Source organism: Arabidopsis lyrata (assembly GCF_000004255.2).
Source record: "Arabidopsis lyrata subsp. lyrata unplaced genomic scaffold ARALYscaffold_4, whole genome shotgun sequence".
Taxonomy (NCBI): Eukaryota; Viridiplantae; Streptophyta; class Magnoliopsida; order Brassicales; family Brassicaceae; genus Arabidopsis; species Arabidopsis lyrata.
In genome coordinates, this window is record NW_003302552.1 from 10,489,269 (window position 1) to 10,498,859 (window position 9,591).

At 32.0% G+C, this 9,591-nt stretch overlaps 1 protein-coding gene across 1 annotated transcript; it reads left to right on the top strand.

Annotated features, from left to right (window-relative positions):
• Nucleotides 1–3,229: 3,229 nt before the first annotated feature.
• LOC9316921 (copper transporter 6) lies at nucleotides 3,230–4,053 on the top strand. Its single transcript, XM_002878976.2, has one exon. It carries the CDS (start codon nucleotides 3,440–3,442, stop codon nucleotides 3,890–3,892), a length of 453 nt encoding a protein of 150 aa, XP_002879022.1. The 5' UTR covers nucleotides 3,230–3,439; the 3' UTR covers nucleotides 3,893–4,053.
• The last annotated feature ends 5,538 nt before the right edge of the window (nucleotides 4,054–9,591 follow it).

Consider the following 9,591-nt stretch of genomic DNA (forward strand, 5'->3'; position numbering starts at 1 on the left):
ATTATATTCCTCCACTTTCTCAAAGTCCTGGAAACCTCAAGTTTTTCCAGTCCTCTAACGCATGAGGGAGAGTTATTTCTCTCTGGTTGTCAATTCGTGCTTTTAAAGCTTGCCACAGCTCTGTTGGGTCTTTTATGTGAGCATAGTCATGCGTCACATTTTCATCGAGATACGTTCTTAAAAATATTATCGCTTTTTCCTTATCTTTTGGAGCGATAAATTTTCCGATTTTAAGGTCTCGGATAATTCTTGCGACTCAAAATATAGTTCCACATCAGTGGTCCATGCTATGTAGTTTGCGCCAGTAATTTTGAAAGCCGGAAGTTTAACCTTCTCAATATTTGCCATTTGTTATCTAAACACAAAATTAAATAGATATTATTAGTAAAATAATATTATTTATTTCATATTGAACCATTTATATTAATGATGCAAGCGATTACAAAGAACATACTTGCATAGAAAAGTAAAGCGATACTTATGGTAAATTCTTCGCGAGTAAATTCCCCAACGAAAAGACCATAAGTACATGCAACAATTGCGATTAAACAAAGAATTAAAAACAAGCTAATCATCTTCCAAAATGAAAATTTAAACAAAAATCTTTTTGAAAAATATAGGAGGAGAGATATGATTTTTGAGTGAGTGAATGAGTGAAGATGAGTGTACTTATAGATTGAAAATTACTGTTCATAGCCGTTTGAAAAGCGATAAATTTTTGAAATTTTTCTTCATGACCGTTGGTGAAGATAATTAAACAGAAAATCAATGTGTAAATTTTAATAGCCAATCATTTAAATTTACCAAATTCAGATACTAGGTTTTTATATAGGTGGCCAAGCCTCCTTATATATTAACCAAAATTTTAGTATAACAGAAATAAATTTTAACGACAATATTGTGGTGACAGAGTCATCCACATTATAACAGTAAATAAATTATGGTGACGGAGTCATCCACAATATAGGGGGTTTAGCCGTCCATTTCTATGGTGTATAAAACATCCATTACAACGATTACTTATAGGGGCGACATTCCTCCCACTATTACTCATGAGTGGGCTCCACACAAATTATATTTTACTCGTAATATTTTTCATGTGTAGCGTCTATTGTAGACGTTTGATATTATTGACTTATGTTTTTGTGATTTTTGTAACAAAACTTAATTTACATGTTTTACATAAAAATATCATTAATTATAACTACTTCAACCAATAAAAAAACATATTATAAAATATATTTGGTCGTAAATAATTAGATATATTTAGTTTTTGTATAAGAAAATGAAAACACTACTTAAAGTGAAATAAATATATATATATATGTATGGCCTGGTGATAGTTAAATACATCATTTTTCCTACTAATCTTCTGTAGGATGCAGGGTCTCTAAAATATCATTTTAGATGTTATGAACAGATTCGAAAACGCAGCTGTTTTGGTTTCGAAATACAACATTGCAACTAAACTTGGAATCAAACAAATTAAAATCTATAGTAAATCGAGTTTACTCTCAGACACAAAAGTTGTGTACCTAAAATTGATATTACATGATCAACAAAACACTAAAGCCTTGATCTAATTGCTTCAAATCCCCTAAATTTTTAAGAGCTAAACAACATCAATTTTGGCTGTGATATTGTTTTTTTTTTTTTTGTCAAAACTGTGATATTGTTTTCTAAACCAAAACGACATGATTTTGTATTCCGTTCAAAAAAATTTAGGACGAGATGATCTTGCATTATTTTTATAACTTCGAGTTTTTTTTTAGCATTTTAAAGTAGAGAAGACAAAAAATTGCAATTTAGTGAATTTATCACATATTTATTTATATTTTATGTTCCAAAACATTTTAAGCACTTCTTATATAATAGAAATTTATATGTCAAAATATTAGTTTTTTCCACGAACCAACTAGCCTATATAAAAAATTTTGACCTTAGAAACCTTGCCTATGATGATGTTCGTTGATGAGTTCCATATTTTTCTTTTTAACAAATGTATTAATATTTATTTTAAATTTTTTCCAGATATCATGCCTGTTTTCAAACCCATAGAACACATAAATCAGAGTGAGTAGGCAGCGCCTACCAAGCAAAGCTTTCTTGAAGAGGCTGAAAACGGGGAGCTACGGCTGATCGAAAAGCGAAGATAGGCGCATAGTTCCCCCACAAGAAAACTTGTATTTTCGGACTATATTTTGTGACCATTTTTGGTCGCCAATATTCGGGACGATATTGTGACTACTTTACAAATATTAAGAGACTACGCAAGATTCAGAGGCTAAAACATCGGTAATTTACAATGGTAGCAAATAGTCGATAAACAGTCTCATATTTGCTACGTTTTAAGACTAGAAATCGACTAAAGAGTTGTTGTCACAAAATAATCACAAGTTGAGATTCATTAGCAACTCCTATTTAGTCGTAATATTATGTCGCAAAGTAATCCCATAATTGTGACCACATTTGCGTCTAACACATGAGATTACAACTGATTTACTACCTTACATTAGAAACCTTTTTTCTATCTTGTTTATTTTCTTGATCTTACTAAATCTCTTTTGTGGTTGTATCCACTATGTGTCTGTAAGTTTGGTTCCTTTTTTCCTTGTTTATTGTCAAAGTTTGAATTTCCTAGCATGGGTTGTGACGAACCAGTTAATTTTAGACCTAGATTGATATGTTTCTTGTTCAAGGTTTTGGGCCAAATTAAGATTTTTATAGTTTGATAAGTCTTCGTGGGTTTTGGTTTGCCTAATTTCTTTGTTCTATGTTTAGAGTTTTGCAAGTGATGGATTGGGGAGAGTTGAATTTTGTTGATCTATTGAACTGAACTTGAACCTCACAAGCTTAACAAAATGTTGTTGCCATTGATTTATAAGTTAATAACGCTTTCAATTTATTTTATTTCAAGACTTTTTAAGGGTTTCTGAAAAGCTTGATGACATGAATTTTGTAGCGTGGGTTGTGACAAACTAGTTAATTTTAGACCTAGATTTAAACTGTATGTTTCTTGTATCTAAACTCTTGGCTCACCTATTTTACCACCATGAACTAATATTGGGATGATTAATGTTTCATTCAATGATTTCTAGCACTACTCTCAAGTCCCAAATAATAAAAAATATTTTGTAAATATCATTTAGAAGAATAACTTTTTAAATTCCACTAGGAATATAAATTTCATCACTTTCTCAAATTATGTGTGTTACCATTTATATCATGAGAATAAAGGTGAACAACTGAATATGTATTTAAGAGGTTGTCTAAAATATTGACTTTTGTTTGTACTACACAAGGTTTGACAAGTCAAAACGTGAGTACAACCACAAAAACATTTAAGAGACCACAAGATGTACCAAAGAACATCACAATAAATACGAAACCATTTTCTCTAAATTTTGTCCCAAACAAAATATCAGAAACTTATCATACAATGGATCATGGTAACATGCATAACATGCCACCACCACCATCACCATCATCATCAATGGCGAATCAAACCAATTCCGACATGATCGTGATGCATATGAGCTTCTTCTGGGGCAAGAACACGGAGATTCTCTTCTCCGGCTGGCCCGGGACAAGTTCCCGCATGTATGCTCTATGTCTCATCATCGTCTTCCTCTTCGCTGTCATCGTCGAGTGGCTTGCCCATTCTTCGATCCTTCGTGGCCGTGGCTCCACCAGCCGCGCCGCGGGGCTCGCTCAGACCGCCGTGTACACACTCAAGACAGGTCTAGCATATCTCGTGATGCTCGCGGTTATGTCCTTTAACGGCGGTGTTTTCATTGTCGCTATCGCCGGATTCGCCGTTGGTTTCATGCTCTTCGGAAGCACTGCTTTCAAGAACCCCTCTGATGACGAGAAACCCTTCGAAGTTCTCTAGCCGTCGTCAGGCTGCGTTTGCCGAACCAGAACAACTATGGTCACTTTTTATTTACTTGGAAAGCACATTTCGTTTGTGTGTATTTTGCGTTGCTTTGAATTTTGATAATTTGTGACTAGAATTTGGAATTTAATGAAGAATATGGCCATTTTTGCATTTTATTGTAGATGATAAATTTTCAACCACAAATTAAAGAACAAACGCTGTCCATCACTCAATAAGTTCTCTGCGAGATAAGATGAAATTTTATTGATCAACAAAACACATATATGGTTGTACCCCTTGTTTGAAAAATCGCCAGGCGCTAGTCGGGCGCTCGGTATGGGCCTAGCGATTAATCGGAAAATCGGATTAAAATCGGGGATTAATCGAAGATTAGTTTTAGGGTTATTTTAATATTTTTAAAACATATTAATCCAATATTATTTTTAAAATTGCAGTACACATAAAAATGTATTTTTGAGACAAATATTTATGATTTTTATTAAAATATGAACATAAATTATTGTAAAACATTACAAACTCCCAATTCAAATGATTAAATAACAAAAATAAAAAGTTTTTTTTATACTAACAATCTAAAAATAATCGGGGTATGTAAGATTAGGCGGGGAATAATCGGATTAGGCGGGGAATGATCGGATTAGGCGGAGAGTAATCGGGTGACTGATTTCTTTAAGGGATTAGTCATTAATCGAGGCGGATAAGGTGGGCTTAGCGATTAAGCGGGGAATAATCGGGTCTAGGCGGGGATTTTTAGAACAGGGGTTGTACCCAAAATATTTATAAGAAAATTAAAGAAAAAAACATATATGGAGACAAGAAGAGCTAAAATATTGAACGTCGTTGTATGATATATCTAATCTATAGACTATAGAGATCTAAGACAAACTTAATTCATATATGATATTCACCCTTTTTGCTTCGTAGAAAATAAATCCATAACAATTTAAATTCATGTGTTTATTAGTAACACAAAATATGAAACTTATAGTTCCAAGCTTTCTCTATTTGACAAGGCCTTACTATTAAAAAAGTTACAAAATATAACAAATACACCATCGTTGATGAAACAATTAATAAATAGATGTATCTTATGCTTAACAATAAATATATATACTAGTAACAACGAGATTCAAGATTATCTGAGTTACAATCTGAGTTCGAATATATAAATATATAATAAATAAACTGAGCTGAGCTGACTCAAGAAATATATGAACTCATCATTAGCTCAGCTGAGTTGAGCGAGAAGCCTCATTTTGACACCTCACTTTTTTCTTACGAAAGTAATAATTGGTTTCTTTTGGAAGCTACAATGTTTAAATAAATAATTTAACCATTCTACATAACTATTTTAAGTTTTATCCTTAAAATCTCATATATTCTTCTCAAACACTGGTGGTGTAATGATGTTGAACGTTTAAAGCCTAACATCAAAACTCACAAGGATAGAGGAATTATTATGTGTCCCATTAGCCCCATAGTAGATGATTCCTTTGATACATAGCCCCGAAGTCTGAGCAGAATGAATATAGCCGAACCATGGAGCCGCTCTCCAAACTCTATCCGTTCAAAACACCGCAATGCCGTATTTCAATATCAAACGCAATTCATTATTGACAAACACTTTGTATTGATTTTCAACAGGATCGTAACCAAAAAGGCGATCTTATTTGATTTTGATTAGCATACCTTCTCACATGATACCCAATGCATCTTATGTTTGTCTTTCACTTTCGTTCCAGCAAAAACTAGTCATAGTGCGTGTAATCTGTTTACATTGGTGCTTCGCCAATCGGAAACATGACATCGCATACACCGATAAAGCCAAAGCCACCGATTTAATAAGAACTTCTTTTCAAACCAGAGAGAGTCTTTTCAATTCAGCGATCACTTATGAAGCCGAGAAGATCCCTCTTCGATCCACTAAAGTGTTTCGGTAAACCCAACTACTTGCATGTGCTTCCATCTTATTTAATTCATGTGTATACCCCAATTAGCTGCTTCATATAAGGGTCCAAAATTTTCCCTACGGTTATCACTGATTTTTGGAAATTAATCTCTTGTGCCGAAGCCTTTTAATAGAGATTAAGGCAACTAAGAAATTTATTACATTCTTTAAAGGTAGCTTTACATAGGAACAAACTATTATCCACGAAAAGAAGATGTTGAATTGATCGGGCAGTTTGGCGTAAGGTGCATTCCGGGTAGGCGACCATCTTGCTCCGTTATATTCATTATATGCACTAATGCTTTAGCACAAAAAATAAAGAGAAAAGGCGAGAGCGGGGCGCCTTGTCGAATACCTCTCTGGTTTAATATATCCATAGGATGATCCGTCAATGAGTACAGAATATGAGACCGATCGTACATAGCTAATTATCCATTGGACCAATCATATATAAAAGCCCAAGCGTATAAGCAGTTCTTTCAAGAAATTCCATTCCACTCTATCATACGCCTTTGACATGTCGATTTTAATGGCCATGAAGTCTTCATCGCATCCTAGATTTTGTACGTAAAGCATGAACAATTTCTTGAGCGAGAAGAGTGTTATCCAATATGAGTCTTCCCGAAACAAAGGCTCCATGAGCATCCGATACTATCATGGATAAAAAATCTTTTCAACCTAGTGCATAGCACCTTGGAGACAATCTATATATATATAATGAGAAAGTTTTCTCTCCTCTTAGGGTGTCCACATCATCACCAAAATAATAGTATGGACCCCACTAATAATTATTTGAAAATATTTAATTTTATGGTTAATTACATCTAATTATCTAAGAACTAATCTTCAATAAATTAATACACAAGTTTAAATAAAGTTTAGTTGAATAAGAATAAAAAATATAACATATATACGTATAAAACATTTAAAATTAATACAAGCAAATTACAGTAGAATCCAAGCAAATTGAAGAAGAAATAACGGTAGAATCAATCAAAGAGAAAATTTTGTACAAACGTCTTTTTTGGTGAATATAAATTTACATTCATACAAAAAGAAAAAAAAATTGTTTTCGTTTAGTTTTTTTTTTCTAAACCAAAATTTTTATAAAATTTTTTATTAACAAACCACTAAATTAAATTAACTTAACAACTTAAAGCCCAACAAAAATAAATTAATAACAAAACCTATAATATTTTGTAATACATCAAATATGCCCTCTCTCTTTGGACGTCCTAAGCCATTGCTTGCATAGAAACTGAAACAAGAATCGATTTATTCCGAGTAGGATTATTTGAAATCGGAATCGATTATCATGATCATCAGAAATCCAAATCGATTCTCATGATTATCAGAAAATCCAAATCGATTATCAAAAATTTACTTAAACTAAACCTAACCTAGAAACCACTATCTAGTTCCTTCAGAAATTTTGTTCCCAGAAGCAAGAATCGATTTGTAAGAATGAGAATACATACCTCGATAATTGATCGATGAAGGAAGAGCAACTTTTTCAAAGCAATCCTCCTCTCTACGCGCAAAATACAGAGACGACGGAGAGAATAAGAAGTGATTGATCGGAGAGGATGATTGATCGCTCAAGAGAATGAGCAACAACTGCTTCAAGCTACTGTCTTTGCCCCTATCATCATTTTTTCAAATTCTCACTACACGCCAAAAATAAACTCCATAATTTTCAACAGGTGGATTTAATATATATATATATATATATAGTTCACCAAAATATATATATATATATATATATATATATGTTATGTCACCACCACAAAACACATGTATCCCCAATCTTGTAAAAGTATAAAAGTCATGAAAAATGTTTGTCCTCAGGCCATCAGGAGGAAGTTTGTTCATTAAAATTTACATATAGAATTACATAAATTTTGTTTTATTTTACCATGCATTTAATATTTTAATTTCATTCTAAAACTCATTTACACATTAAAAAAATTGAAATATGATATTTTTAATTTTAATCTGTTAAAAGTTGAATTATATTATTATTACTAATAAAATTTTCATAGTTTTATTTTTAATATTTTAACATATCCTTTATTTTATATAATTCGTTTTTAATTTATTTAAATTTTTTATTATTCTATGTAACATAAATATGCACTAAATGAATGTTTTAAATTTATAATGTAAAATAAATAATGTTGCTTAGGTGGATGCTTAGGTGGACACCCGAGAGAACTCCCTAATTATATACTCCCTCTGTTCCTCTATTTTTGACGTTTTAACTTTTATTCTTGTTCCACAATAGATGACGTTTGAACTTGTAATGAATGCATTTCTGTTTTTTGTCAAAGAAAATTTTATTGCACTTCACTTTACAAGATAAGTAATGTCTCGTGCTCTAAATTTATTCATGTAAAATATTCCAATCTATAGCAAAATTATGATACACTAGCTATGATACGTATGCAATCTATAGCAAAATCAGTACTCCTATTTTATGTCATTTATTCAAAGAAAATACTAGAACAATATACAGCTATAAATCATGTATTAGAAGATGGATAATCTGTACAAAATCATGAGAAGTAATAAATAAATATTACATACATCAATATTAGAAAATGCAGTAATCAAGTAGTATAAATAAATAAGGTTGACAAAAAAAAAAAGATAGAAATACCTGAATTTATAGAAGAATAATCTTCTGGTTCTTCATGAAATATGGTTAAACTATTCTCAGATGAAGTGAAATCTCTTGTTGGACTTTTATTCAAATCAAACAAAAATTCTCTTTCATTGTTTTGAAATGGTAAATTTAGATCAAAAGTAAAAGCCATTGCTTATTTTAATTAACGTAAAGGTGTAAGTGTAACAATATATAGAAGGTTCATGAAACCTAATTATTTTTGTTTTGGCCCCATTCTTAAAAATTTTGTTTTAGCTCCATTCTTAAAATTTTGTTTTGAGTAATGTAATTGTGGCTCCAAATTTGATTTTTTATCAACATTTCAATACCCTTGTTTTTACGTTACAAAATTTTAGTTCTCACATTATTACAGCCGTCGTAGTATCATGCGTTATCATGCATGTATAAACACTAAGTCATAAAGCATTTATTGGAAAATGGAAATATAATCAAGACAGTTTAATACTTGTGGAGTAATGATTTTTCTTAATAACAGTGTAAAAACTAAAACGTCAATAATAGAGGAACAGAGGGAGTATATAAATAATTTAGGTCCGAACAAATAAAATAAATGCTCCCCATTTTTCTTTATCCTCATCAAGAGAACCTCCATCATTACCAAAACATCCTAATGTCAACTAAATTATCAGAAATGGGATCAAATTATCATAAATATCTCCTGATTAATTACCCGGAGCCTAATATTAGGATCAAAACTGCGGTTTTACGGTTTGGTTTTGTTCAGTTTCTGAATATGTTATTGGATCCAGAGTTCACAACAATGGCTGGAAGACGTCTCCGTGACGCTATCACGTCTTTCCTCATCTCTTTGGACAGCAAAGAATTTGGCAACAATATGCATGTATTCTCAGTACATGGCCACTTTCGAAGAGTCAAAGATAAGAGGTTTGTAAAACACCCTATCTTTCTTGATTTAGTATTGTGCTTAACTTAACAGCTTTTCTTGTTTTTTACAGGGAGCCTCAACGCTATATGGACCACACACACCCACTGCTTATACCCAAGAGTTCAAGAAACTAGCCACAGCTTTGGTTAACGGTCTAACAGTTAATGCTACGT

Excerpts from the sequence above, each read along its gene's own strand:
- LOC9316921 (XM_002878976.2), top strand. The coding sequence starts at position 3,440 with ATGGATCATGGTAACATGCATAACATGCCACCACCACCATCACCATCA.